Raw genomic sequence first — 12,299 nt, 5'->3', positions numbered from 1 at the left:
GTACAAAGAACAAATCATGCCATTAATTTGTCACTCATCAGATAAATCATTTTTTAGACTTTCATCAATTTTAATAAACTCACCGCAAAGTACAATCGGTATGTTCTCGCAAACCCTAACCAAATCCCGATGCCAGTTCGGCACGTTCTTATATGTGACCCGAGAGGTCACATCAAACATTACAATGGCACATTGGCCCTAAAGAAGAAAATATAAAATACAAAATTAATAATTCAAATTTCACATGAGTCATCTTCCCATCCACCACCACCATCGCCTACACACACACGTACATATTCACTCAATAATCCTTCCTTACCTGAATATAATAACCGTCCCGCAATCCTCCAAATTTCTCTTGACCTGCTGTGTCCCACACGTTGAAACGGATGGAGCCTCTCGACGTATTGAAGACGAGCGGGTGGACCTCCACCCCCAACGTGGCGACATACTTTTTCTCGAATTCTCCAGTCAAGTGACGCTTGACGAAGGTGGTTTTCCCAGTCCCTCCATCCCCCACCAAGACACACTTGAAGGTCGGCATGTTCTCTTCCTTCTTCTCCGCCATGGTGACCACTTTTAGCTACGACAAACCCGAAAAAATCAAACACTTGGCGACGATGACAAGGCGACGTAGGCAGGCAGGCAAGAGAGAGCAAAGAGCTGACAATGTAGCCGACTGGGAGAGGGAACCAAAGTGAGTGCGAGTGAGAAGACGGAGGTCGAGTGAATATGAGTGAGTGTGGCGGTTGGTCTTCTCCATGTGGTTGCTTCGTGGCAGGGGCGGAACCATCAAAACTCGCCCCTTTTCTGGACATTTCATCTATTTTGAGAGGGACGGATTATTCATTTTTCACATCCTAGCTGGTAAGACTGAGTCGTCTTAGGACCGGGTAAAAGGTATCCGCTACCCGGGTAGTGGCGCCCCTGCCCGGGCGGGTTTGAGTTTGGCGGTGTTGCGGCGGCGTATTGGGGTGATGGCTGGCCATCTCCCAAGGAAGGAGCAACTGTTGGTTGGTTCATCACGTTGGTCCTCTGTCGACTGGGACCTGGACGACGATCGCCTCGTTGTTCCCTCCTCTCTCCTCCCAACCATCATCCAACCTCCATCATGACCAAGGACCGCTTAGCCGCGCTCAAGGCCGTAAGCTCACTAACAATCTAACTCGCTCTTGCTTACTTTACTAACTTTTACAGCGCTTTGTATTACAACCAAGCAGCAGATATAGAGTACAGTACAGCATATAGTAAATAGCTAGCATAGAAGAGAAGCAGAGAAAGAGAAAGTAGTAGTTGTAGCATAGGCGGAGGCGTCGTCGTCGTCGTTGTCGCCATCATCCCTGGACCGCCAAAGGAGCATGGAATTAGCTAGATTAGTGGGTGGGCGCGCGTGTAGTGGGTGTGGCTGGGGTCATTTTTCGCTTTGGAGGTGGTGGTGGGTGGTCTTGGTGAGAATAGAGATAGAAGAGAAGAGATGTGCGGAAAATACGGGAAATGGATGGATGCCGTCATCACTACTTGGTAGGTTAGTAGGGTCATCGGTGTGTGATGCATACAGTACACACGCTGCTCTTTCTTGGTGGGTTGGCACGCGTCCAAGTAGACGACACTTGTTGCGCCCACTCGGGGCTTTGTGAGTCGGTGTCGGTTTCACTGCGCTGATGAGATGGTGATGATGACCACTCTCTCTCAAAGGGGTTTTCCTCCGTTTGGATTTTGATTCCTTTAGGCGCAGAGCGATGAGGATGACGTGGGTGGGGATGAGGTCGCTGTTACGGTGGAGAGTAGGGATGGATTCATGGACGAGTTCTTTGCCGAGGTGGGTGCATAAGATGGATTCAAATTTCTTGTACTGATTTGTAACTAATGAATTAACTAATTGCAGGTGGAAGAGATACGAGAGATGATTGATAGGATCCAGTATAGCGTGGAAGAGGTCAAAAAGAAACACTCAGCCATTCTTTCCGCTCCCACAACGGACGAAAGTAATTTCATACTATGTAGAATTGCATGGAAAATGAACAAGGATGCAATTGAAATAAATGTATTAATTCATACATTTTATTCATTGTAGAGATGAAGCAGGAATTAGAGGATCTCATGGCAGGCATAAAAAAGACGGCGAATCAAGTACGGTCCAAATTAAAAGGTAAGCCGTCGTCATGCTATCTTGACCAATAATATCACTTGTTGACATTTTTCTCACAATACAATATTTTACTCAGTGTTCTGTTCATAATTCATGAATTAATGTACAATTGCAGTAATAGAACAGAACATTGAGCAGGAAGAGCACACTAATAAGTCCTCGGCAGATCTCCGGATTCGAAAAACACAGCATTCCACCCTCTCTCGTAAATTTGTGGAAGTCATGACAGAATACAATCGAACGCAGACAGACTACCGGGAGCGGTGCAAGGGGAGGATTCAACGCCAATTAGAAATCACAGGGAGAACTACGACGGATGAAGAGCTAGAAGAAATGATTGAGCAAGGAAATCCATCCGTCTTTACTCAGGGCATTATTATGGAGACGCAGCAAGCCCGACAAACCTTGGCCGATATTGAAGCCAGGCACGCAGACATCATAAAATTGGAGAATTCTATTAGAGAGTTGCATGACATGTTTATGGATATGGCCATGCTAGTGGAAAGTCAGGTGTCTATTCGTCTTTAATTTATACATGTCTTTTGATATATATCTTATTTATAAACTGTTCCATGTTCTACTTTCTTCCAGGGTGAAATGATTGATCGTATCGAATATCATGTTGAACATGCCGTGGACTATGTTCAAACAGCGACACAGGATACGAAGAAGGCTCTTAAATACCAAAGCAAAGCTAGGCGGGTGAGTAGTTATCTTCCTCCTTGTCCTCCTCCTCCTCGTGATAAAATGTGTCTAGTAGTAGATGTTGTCGTAGTTGTAGTTGTCAAACCACTCCCTTCATCTGAATGTGTATCCTTTACATTGTTATATGACTGTCTTAACAGAAGAAGATAATTCTCGCCCTTTGTGTCGCCCTTGTCCTGGTCCTCCTTGGCGTGGCGCTGAGCGTCTCGTTCCTCTCGCCAGGGCCCAGCTCTTCGTCCTGAACGCATGCGAATTGACCTGTGTGCTTCGTTTTTTTAAGTTGCTCTTCTCCCACCAAGCCCATACATTTAATTAATTATGACTCCTCCCATCGCAGTGAAGAAACGTACGATCTGATGATACCTATTCAGTAGTGGAATCTCAATCAAGAATCTTCTCCACTCGGACCTAACGCAATGCAATTTATGATTTCAACTATTACATATTTATTTATTTACCTAGATTTATTTTTACCAGTTTACACACTTTCTAGTCATTTTTTTGTTCCTTAATTTTACTGATTTATTTAATATGACCACGCTTCTTATATTTTGTATGTACAAGTAAAAGAAAGGAAACGCTTCCGTATTGCAAGACAAATCTTGATGTTGTTCATTGTACATTAATCAATTTGATATTCATGGTATGAAATCGGCATATGTTTTCTTTTTTCTCTCCCCACTTCTAGAAGAAGATCTTAATCATGATATGTCTTCTGGTGCTGGGTGTGGTCCTGGTGTCCACACTCCTTGGAACGATGGGCTTCTAGTAGATGTGTCTTTCAGTCAGTCATCCTACCTCCACCCCTTCCTCTCAGTCTCCTCCTCCTCCGAATCCTTCCCCTCATAAAAATAACCAAATATTATCCGCGCCCAGACAATCTTCTCGCCACTCGCACGTATTAATCAATATGCTGCTTGCTGCATATGTATGTGTAGACATAATTAATTACAAAAATTGTTATGACGACCTCTTCCTGCTGAGGATGACGAGCTGCTACTACTGCCGGAGGGTTGCTCCCACCACCACAGTAAACCACACCTACTAAACAGATTATTATTTCAAAACGTGTATAAAAGCTACTACCTCAGTGCCAAAAAATGTAGATCGTCTTTATTATCTCCTCCTCCTGACAGTACACCCGAGACCTTCCTCGTCCTCCTCCTTGTCTTCTCCTGAGTGGTTGTGGTGGTGGGTGGCCCTGTTACATGTATCCTTCTCCGTTACTCTTCGCCATTGTCGTCGTCGTCGTCATCGCTTCGTGGAGGTGGTGGTGATACCGCCGCCATGTGAATGATGTCTTACCAGTTATAAATTAATAAATGATTTAATAATTAATAATAATTATAATACTAATAATTATAAAATAATAATTACCCATAACACCCGACCCCCAACAAATATCAAAAAGTAATTCCACCCGATCAAATATTCATGGAATGAACTAAATAAATAAAAACGTCTCATTCTCCAAGCCCATACAACGCTTGTTTATTAGTAATCAACTCAATCAATTTTTTGCATGCATTTCAATGAAATTTGCAGTGGGTAGGTAAAGGAGAAAATGCATTTATTTAGAATTAGAGTTATCGGACGACATGGTTGTTTTAATTCAGATATATTTATTCCTAGCTTTCGATACTCACTAGTATCATCTTCAGGGACAATATTTGAAATCAAGAAAACAAGATTGATTTCACTCACAATGCTAATCATAAATTATTGTTGTTATTCAAAAACGGTATCGTTGTCAGGGGCGCTTGATCAGTGGTAACATTAGTGAAGACCAGATAGGATTCAGGTTCATGCCGTGGTCTTGATTCATGGCGTCGGAGGTTTTACGGATGTACAGACTTTCAAGAAATTTTCTGTGAAAATTTCGCCGCTCGGGTAGAATTAGACTTGCTGAGTCTTGGTTTATATTGTGGTTGGGATTCTCCATGATGTGCAGTGCCACCGCTGATTTTACGTTTTTCTTTTTGATGTCATTTAGATGTTCTTTTACTCGTTGATTAAGCGGGCGGCTTGTCTCACCTATATAAATGGAGGGACAAGAGCATTTAATTTTATAAATTCCTACTTTATCGGATGGTGGATTCTCCTTGTAGGAACAGATTATTTGTTTCATCTTCTTCCCAGTCAAATATCCGAACTCGCAATTTAGGTTATTGCGTAAGTAATTCGTTAATCGGTGGGTGAGTGGTCCCATATACGGTAAGATTATTCTTGGTGATTTTGCCTCGTCTTGATTTTCATGGTTAGTAGGTTGGGTTGAAAATTTTGTCCTCATTTTTTCTATCCTTAATTTGATTAAGTTTTTCGGATATCCGTTTGTCATCAAAGACCTTGTTATTAAATTGAGTTCATTTTCTAGATATTCGTCATCGCATATTTTGAAAGCTCTATAACTGAGGGCATCTATTACAGCCAACTTTTGGGATGGGTGGTGGTATGAGTTATAGTTGAGGTATCTCCCAGTGTGCGTCGGTTTGCGATAAACTTGTCTGTGAATGGTTCCATCTTCATCTCGGGATATTAAGACATCCAAAAATGGCAGCTTGCGACTTTCTTCTGTTTCACATGTAAATTGGATACTGGGGTGAAAACTGTTAAGAGATTGGAGGATACTATCCTTCTTGCCTGCCTTGATACAGCCGTTGGAGTCATCCACAAACCTTTGGTAAAAAGGAATGTCTGGATTGTTCAATATTAATTGTTCTTCTAATTCTTGTAGACAAAATTCTGCAAAGACCGGTGAAATTGGGCTTCCCATTGGTGTTCCATCTTTTTGTCTGTAAATCTTTCCTTTTCGGGTAAAATAGTTGGAGTTGACTGTGATTCTGATTAGTTTCATCACTTCTTCCGAGGTCAGTTTTGTGACAGCTTTCCAATCGTTACAGGAGTCCAGTCGTTTCTTAATATAATTCAGGGTTTGTTGTATTGGGACGCGTGTGAATAGTGAGGTGACATCAAATGAGACCAATTCATGGTTGGGGGGACAATGAAATTCTTGATTTTGTCTGCAAATTCATATGAATTTTTCAGAGAAGTGGGGAATTTGGACGTGACACATTTTAGAATCTTGTTGAGGAAATGAGCTAGATTATAAGAAGGTGAATTTCGGAAATCCACAATTGGACGAAAAGGTACACCGTCTTTATGGATTTTGGGGAGTCCATAGAATTTTGGGATCTTTGAGTTTGAAGGAGAAATGTGTTGGTATTGATTTTTATCAATTCTTTTTAGTTTGAATAAATTATTTGCCAAGGTGTGAATTTCTTGTTCCACTAATTTCGTAGGGTCGGTGGGGATGATGGTGTAATTCGGATCATTAAGTAGCTCTTGAACTTTCTCGTCGTATTTGGTTGTGGACATGATCACTGTCATATTTCCTTTGTCTGCAGGGACGATTGTAATAGATTTATCTTGTTTGAGATTTTTACAAATTGGTTTCAGCCACTCGTAGTTTCTGGACACTTCGTCTGGCTTGTTGATCTCTGAGTGTAATATTCTGGAAATTCCTGATCGAATTTTATTCTTGTGTACTTCCGTTATTTCGAAGTCATTCAAACATAGTTCTATATTTATGCCTGCTTCTATAATAAGGTCCTTGTGTTTGAAATATGGGAGGGCGTAATTTAGACCTAGTTGAAGTGCTTTCGTTTCGTCCTCTGTTAGTTCGCGATGGGATAGATTTACTATACTTTTCTCTATGTCGTGGTGTGTAGCTATTTTGCTGGGAAAGGGTTGATGTCTGGTGGCTTTTGTTGTGATAGTTCCTCTCAGGAGATGGTCAAATTTCTTTGCTTGTAGGGTTTTGGTCTGTAGATTGAAAGCCATTTTATCATCACGCATGTATTTTGACACTTTCTCGTTGACAGTTGGAGGAAGAGTTATGAGTTGTTGTTGTTTAATTGAGATCGATTTCTTCAATTTCTCCAATTCAGCAAATTTGAAATGGATTTGCAGTTTAACCAAAGTTTGTTCTGCTTTTTTGAGTAAATCGTTGGATCCAGGAATATGGCACCAATGGTTTTTGATCTTCATTCCTTTTGGGGTCAGATTGTGTGTCCGGCATCGTTTAAGGAATACAATATCATTGTTGAGTTTAACCGTTCGTTGTTCTTCTTTCTCCAAAAGTTTTATGCAGTTCATTATAGACGTGCCGAACCGTCTGGTTATAAAGATTTTGAGATCCTTCCAACCATGATATTCAAAATTAGAATTAGAGTTATCGGACGACATGGTTGTTTTAATTCAGATATATTTATTCCTAGCTTTCGATACTCACTAGTATCATCTTCAGGGACAATATTTGGAATCAAGAAAACAAGATTGATTTCACTCACAATGCTAATCATAAATTATTGTTGTTATTCAAAAACGGTATCGTTGTCAGGGGCGCTTGATCAGTGGTAACATTAGTGAAGACCAGATAGGATTCAGGTTCATGCCGTGGTCTTGATTCATGGCGTCGGAGGTTTTACGGATGTACAGACTTTCATTTATTTGATTTAATATGCAAAATGCCTTGTTTTTATAATATTTAACAATGACCACAAATCACGCAAATTATGTGTTTGAGGATATCGACTTATATTTATCAGTATTTACAACCGGTCGGCGGCGGTCGGCATTTATCCAACATTTTTTGCATGCACCACGTAATTCTAAATTGCATGATTTTAAAGGCAGAATTGAGACAACTTGCTCAGAAATATATTTTGCTGCATTTAAAATATTTCATGTCCAGAGAATTTTCAATTACAATTGCAAAATACAATAAATTTTTTAAAATTCTGTGTTTTGACCAAAATTACATATCGTTTCGAGTGATAAATTTTTATTAAAATACTTGGTCACAGTAAGTACTAACAAAACGTGGATATAAATACGTAATGAGGTATGGAACTTTTAAGTGGAGAATGTTTTTGATATGTTTATGTAATGCTATATAATGCAATTTAAATTTAGCGTTACAAGTATTCTCCCATTTTGCTCATTATTAGAATAGAAATATTAGTGTAATAAATAAGAAGATTTAATCATCAAGATCGGAATGATTGAGCAGGACGCGTTTCGAGTCTCCCGTTTGCAGATCGGTAATAATTTTCTGTGAAAATCAAAGTATAAAAAACCTCTACAATTTTTTATACAGAATTATGCATTTTTTTCAATATTTTTCCACAATCTCTCACCCCAAAGAGTTCCCTCCTTCGTCGTTCCCTTCGCCGCGAGAGGAGACAACAACAACAACTCGCCAGCCCCACAGCGACAAAGAAGATGAGCAACATGCTCGCCGGAACGAGAAGCTCGCCTTCGACACCCTACAAAAAATGGGTCAAATAATGATATCCCCGAGCGTCAGTTTTTTTATTCGTTATTATACCGTCTTTCTCTCCAGATAAGCCGTTAGCTCTCGAATCGACTTGACCAACTCGTCCTTCTCGCGTAAAAGCCCGGTTAAATTGTGTATGACTTGGTGATCCGATGGGTGCAGAGTTGTCGACGTCGCAGTTGACGCCTGTGTCGTCGTCACACCATTGCTGCTGCTGGTCTTGGATGATGACTCCCCATCACTGCTGGGACTGCTTGTCGTCGTCCCATTTCCGGGCAATTCCGTCGTCCCATTGTGATGTTTCTTGCCAAGATGACTCGTCCGTCTCAGGCCAGAACTGAGGAAGAAGAGTCCCGTTAAACTGAGAGCGAGCAGGATGAGGATGAGAAGGAGACAAGGGAGCAAGCATGGAGTTGACGAATTATTCCCCAACGTTTCGACCAAATTGTCCTCGTCGTCATCTTCGACTTCTCGCACGCGGCGGTACTGCAGACTTCCCTTCTTGCCAGAGTGGGTCGTCATTATTCTTTTTTAAGGCACCAAGAAATAATCTCAACCGTGTGATGCCGGACAAAATTATTAATTAATTAATTATGCCCTTCGTTCGAGTAGGAGATAATCTGCACCTTCTGTTTCTCGAGAGAGAGATTATTATGCAGCTTAATTTCAATACTTAATGAGGATGAGTGGACGACGACGCATTCGTGTAAAAGACAGACCCGCATGATGCGATCCATGCTAATATTATGTGGACACAAGTGTTTCGTGGTTTGGTTTGGCTATAGTGTACAAAAATTTATTCCCGAGACAAGTGTTCACAGATGCATTTCATTTCCATAAATATTTTCTTCTTCTCTTGTTTGCATACTCCCACCGACGACCCATTTATATCGACGAGGGCAACGACGACGACGAGTCATGCACACACGTACATACACGTACTTACACACACTAACAATATAATATTTATAGTAGATATTTGTATAGTGTAGACCGCATTAGTAGTCAATGATCTCCACGTAAAGATGATGCTTGGAGACCTATTTGATTTCATTTTAGTTAGTATTTACTAAATCATAATAATATTCTCGGTTTGCGACTCTAGTAATCAAATCATAATATAGCAGCAGCATAACAGTATTGTAACAATTACTTAAATAATTAAGCAATGACGACGATAGCAATTTTGAATGTATTTATACGTCCATCCACAGACGGTATAAATGAAGCGAATGTAATGTGTGAGATCACTACAGTCACACAAAGACGACGACGACGACGCCCACGCACTTAGACACAGAGAGAGAGATACATACATGCTACATACTTATCCAACCTCCCATTTTCAGTTTCATCTCATGGTAACTAACAATGTTTCAGTTTTCAGTTTATAAAGTAGATGGGCATCCTCCAACAAACCAACAATAGACCAACCAACCAATTAACCACAGGTAGCAGGAAGCTGAGAGATGACTAAAAGACTTGTTTTTCGTAATTTGTAGTCATATATATAATCACATAACTGGGTCAATCTCATCATTTGGTACAATTTTGGTAATACATCGAGTAACGACGCACTCTGGAATCTCCTCGCTCCTATATAAGCACAACCACCACCACAAACAAGGTTGTATTACAGGAAGGAGGAAATATGTCAGCATGTAAAAACGGGGAGAGTTTTAAAGGTGAATGTGGTGGCGACGAGTGGGGGGAGGAGAGGAGAGAGGGTCGTACATTGGCGGCGGTGATGGATGGTGATGCTGGAGGAGACGGAGTGTTTTTGATTTTTAACTAACTAACTACATTCACTAAAGTATGTATGGTAGGTAGGTTAGGTAGGCAGAGAAGCTGACTTAAAACCTGGAGAGAATTTAAGTGACGGATGATGTGACGAAAGTGGAGACAAGGACGCAGCGCAGAAGTATTAAGTGTAGAGTGAGTTGCAGCAGCACAATAATTTTATAGTTTGACGACAAACAATAAAAATTAAATGAACAAATCATTCATTTTCTTCGGCTGACGGCCTGGGACCGGTTTCGCATTTTTTAAGTGCTGTCGTGGGTAAAATTGATGGAGTTTAAATAATAGGCAGGGTGTAAGTGTTGGGTTAAAATAGGGACAGCAATTTGCACAAGAGGATGATGTGCGTGAGGGTGGAGAGGATGAAGAAAACGTGCAGGATGAGGATGCGAAGAACATCTTGTTCTACGAGGCGTGTTCCACTCCCATCCTCATCAATCCCCGCTTCCCACTGACCACTCCGGTAGAATTTCCCCAACATTCCCTCTTTCTCCATGTAACGGGTGTATAGCCATTCTTGGAGTTCCCTTTTGTCAACCGGCACCTGAGGAAGTTGGCATTTAGATTAAATTTCGCTATAAAATCCGTGAACAATTAATTAAGTCAGGTAACTTACTTGTTGAATTGGGTACAATTTGTAGTGGAAGTGGATTTGACATGGTGGTGCACAACCGGTCACAATGGCGACAAGGTCTAAGGGTTCTCCGTTCGGGTAGGCTATCGTCATGTCCACGATCCACTTAAGTTCAGATGGTCTCGAGCCATATGTGATACCTATGAAGTAAGGAAAAATTCATATGCATTGCTTTTCATCAAGTCTGAAATTCGTTTAGTCTTTTTTTCTTACGTGGTCGTAAGAAGGTTTCTGGACCATACATGGATAGCCTATTCACGCTTGTAACAGGCTCTGTGGCCCGTTTAGAGACCCTTGGTCCAATCGTGTCAATGATGGCTTGAAGGGCTCCCATTCTCGGCAGCGTAACATGGTCCAGCTCTGGGAGACCCATTTTTCTCGAGTAGCGATTCGAAGTCTCCTTCCGCTTCCTGAGAAAACCGCCCTCAGGGAAAAGCACCAGCCATTTTCGCCTCTTGGGCACCCACGAGCGTTTGAGATACGTCACGAGTTCGGAAATGCTAGCCTCACGGCGATTTCGACCCTAATATCAATGTGCATCAATGATTAAAAAGTAACCATTTAAATAGACTGCTAAATATTAAGAAACACAGTTAAAAGGTGTTGATCTGTAAGCTGAATTGCATTTAAAAAGATTGCTTACCCAGTTTACACATTTACAAAAATTAACGCTACTGCGAATAAATTGTCTTGTATTTTATACTCACGGCATTAATGAAAAAGTCTCCATGGATCGCTGACACGACTCCAAAGTTGGTATATTTGAACACAGCGTCCATAATCCAGTTAAGTCTGGGGAGGAGAGACGGTCTCGCCGCGAAGGCGGCCATGAGAAGAGGTACATCCGAAGTGGACTGATGATTCACCATAACCAGGGTCTCAGTCCCAACGAGATCTTCGACACAGTCTCCGGTCTCCACAACTATAAAGTCAAACCCATACAACCTTGAGTCACAACTTATCATCTCGACCTTATCAAACCCGGACTTACTCCTGTACTGGGCGGAATGTGACCAGAAGGCTACCATAGTGAGAAGCCAATGGAAAAAGATCCCCTCCACGGCCCAGAAGAGTTTCGGAGAGAAGAACTGCAGCGGTTGCAGCACCGCCATCCACACCACGTAGGTCGGGATGCAGTACAGATTGTTGATAAGAACCAACGCACCCCGCAACACCCACCATGCTCTGAAAAACAAAACCATGTAAACATTACCTCCATCCTTCCCACTAACTACCAATCTCAATTTTTTTCTTAAACAAAACCCACTTGTGGAGTAAATTCATATCCAATTTGTATTCTGGTGACGGTGTCGTCGTCGTCGTTGGTCGCCCCGTTCAATGTGAATCACTCGGATGACCCGACCCCGATGTAACTACTGATTTCGACACACTTGTTCCTGATCATTGTTACGCTGGCTGGACTGGCTGATGGAATGGTGGAGTGCTGCGTGGTTGGATGGATGAATTATTGGTACTAACTCTTCCCAGCCGCTGACCTCAACTCCTCACCCACACGAAATAATAATAATATTTAATATTATTATGGCAAGAAAAAGATGACGATGGTGGTGAAGAGATGATGTAAAAATCAGTCCAAAAATCCTCGCAGTGCTGTTGCTGCTGCTAAAGTATGACTCCTTCCACAAGGAAAACCGCTGGTCGCCTCTCTTTTC

The 12,299-nt window shown here is 41.6% G+C and overlaps 4 protein-coding genes across 8 annotated transcripts in view; 1 reads left to right on the top strand and 3 right to left on the bottom strand.

The window, feature by feature from the left end:
- Nucleotides 1-716, bottom strand: part of LOC110842157 (GTP-binding nuclear protein Ran) — a 1,385-nt gene extending 669 nt beyond the window's left edge. Inside the window, exons 1-2 of the mRNA XM_022087870.2 lie at nucleotides 320-716; nucleotides 84-198 (exon numbers count right to left, since the gene is read on the bottom strand). Coding sequence (XP_021943562.1) covers nucleotides 84-198; nucleotides 320-568 — 364 coding nt within the window. The 5' untranslated portion in view covers nucleotides 569-716. The remainder of the gene's footprint in view (nucleotides 1-83; nucleotides 199-319) is intronic.
- A 253-nt stretch (nucleotides 717-969) lies between these two features.
- On the top strand, nucleotides 970-4,323 carry LOC110842156 (syntaxin-1A). 4 transcript variants are annotated; one of them, XM_035854300.1, is made up of 7 exons: nucleotides 970-1,144; nucleotides 1,730-1,819; nucleotides 1,886-1,985; nucleotides 2,075-2,149; nucleotides 2,265-2,659; nucleotides 2,741-2,851; nucleotides 3,543-4,323. In XM_035854300.1, the coding sequence occupies exons 1-7, from the start codon at nucleotides 1,112-1,114 to the stop codon at nucleotides 3,621-3,623; spliced, it is 885 nt and encodes a 294-aa protein (XP_035710193.1). In that variant the 5' UTR covers nucleotides 970-1,111; the 3' UTR covers nucleotides 3,624-4,323. The 4 variants fall into 4 exon arrangements, with proteins under 4 accessions (XP_035710193.1, XP_021943561.1, XP_021943558.1 ...); XM_022087869.2 differs by lacking the exon at nucleotides 3,543-4,323 and adding an exon at nucleotides 3,192-3,454 and having other exon boundaries at nucleotides 971-1,144; XM_022087866.2 differs by lacking the exon at nucleotides 3,543-4,323 and adding an exon at nucleotides 2,995-3,454 and having other exon boundaries at nucleotides 972-1,144.
- A 532-nt stretch (nucleotides 4,324-4,855) lies between these two features.
- LOC118433390 lies at nucleotides 4,856-7,099 on the bottom strand. Its single transcript, XM_035845322.1, has 3 exons — nucleotides 6,119-7,099; nucleotides 5,280-5,768; nucleotides 4,856-4,888 (listed from the first exon to the last, which is right to left on the bottom strand). The coding sequence occupies exons 1-3, from the start codon at nucleotides 7,097-7,099 to the stop codon at nucleotides 4,856-4,858; spliced, it is 1,503 nt and encodes a 500-aa protein (XP_035701215.1).
- Nucleotides 7,100-7,679: 580 nt separating this feature from the next.
- Nucleotides 7,680-12,250, bottom strand: LOC110856859 (acyl-CoA:lysophosphatidylglycerol acyltransferase 1). 2 transcript variants are annotated; one of them, XM_035847837.1, is made up of 8 exons: nucleotides 11,894-12,250; nucleotides 11,618-11,811; nucleotides 11,334-11,548; nucleotides 10,840-11,149; nucleotides 10,609-10,766; nucleotides 8,244-10,536; nucleotides 8,053-8,181; nucleotides 7,680-7,994 (listed from the first exon to the last, which is right to left on the bottom strand). In XM_035847837.1, the coding sequence occupies exons 1-6, from the start codon at nucleotides 11,908-11,910 to the stop codon at nucleotides 10,300-10,302; spliced, it is 1,131 nt and encodes a 376-aa protein (XP_035703730.1). In that variant the 5' UTR covers nucleotides 11,911-12,250; the 3' UTR covers nucleotides 7,680-7,994; nucleotides 8,053-8,181; nucleotides 8,244-10,299. The 2 variants fall into 2 exon arrangements, with proteins under 2 accessions (XP_035703730.1, XP_021961135.1); XM_022105443.2 differs by having other exon boundaries at nucleotides 7,680-7,967.
- Nucleotides 12,251-12,299: the final 49 nt, after the last annotated feature.

This window comes from Folsomia candida, unplaced genomic scaffold, assembly GCF_002217175.1.
Source record: "Folsomia candida strain VU population unplaced genomic scaffold, ASM221717v1 Fcan01_Sc001, whole genome shotgun sequence".
Lineage (NCBI taxonomy): Eukaryota > Metazoa > Arthropoda > Collembola > Entomobryomorpha > Isotomidae > Folsomia > Folsomia candida.
This window is presented reverse-complemented; position numbering and strand designations above follow the sequence as displayed.

What these genes read in the sequence shown, in the direction of transcription:
- LOC110842156 (XM_022087866.2), top strand. Translation starts at nt 1,112, where the DNA reads ATGACCAAGGACCGCTTAGCCGCGCTCAAGGCC. An exon ending in TGGACGAGTTCTTTGCCGAG is followed by an intron (nt 1,820 to 1,885) that starts GTGGGTGCATAA and finishes AACTAATTGCAG; the next exon opens with GTGGAAGAGATACGAGAGAT. An exon ending in CCATGCTAGTGGAAAGTCAG is followed by an intron (nt 2,660 to 2,740) that starts GTGTCTATTCGT and finishes ACTTTCTTCCAG; the next exon opens with GGTGAAATGATTGATCGTAT.
- LOC118433390 (XM_035845322.1), bottom strand. Translation starts at nt 7,099, where the DNA reads ATGTCGTCCGATAACTCTAATTCTAATTTTGAATATCATGGTTGGAAG. An exon ending in AACAAGAAATTCACACCTTG is followed by an intron (nt 5,769 to 6,118) that starts GCAAATAATTTA and finishes AATTATATTAAG; the next exon opens with AAACGACTGGACTCCTGTAA. An exon ending in ACCCATCCCAAAAGTTGGCT is followed by an intron (nt 4,889 to 5,279) that starts GTAATAGATGCC and finishes CCATTTATATAG; the next exon opens with GTGAGACAAGCCGCCCGCTT.
- LOC110856859 (XM_035847837.1), bottom strand. An exon ending in AGAAACCTTCTTACGACCAC is followed by an intron (nt 10,767 to 10,839) that starts GTAAGAAAAAAA and finishes CTTACTTCATAG; the next exon opens with GTATCACATATGGCTCGAGA. An exon ending in AATTGTACCCAATTCAACAA is followed by an intron (nt 10,537 to 10,608) that starts GTAAGTTACCTG and finishes CAACTTCCTCAG; the next exon opens with GTGCCGGTTGACAAAAGGGA.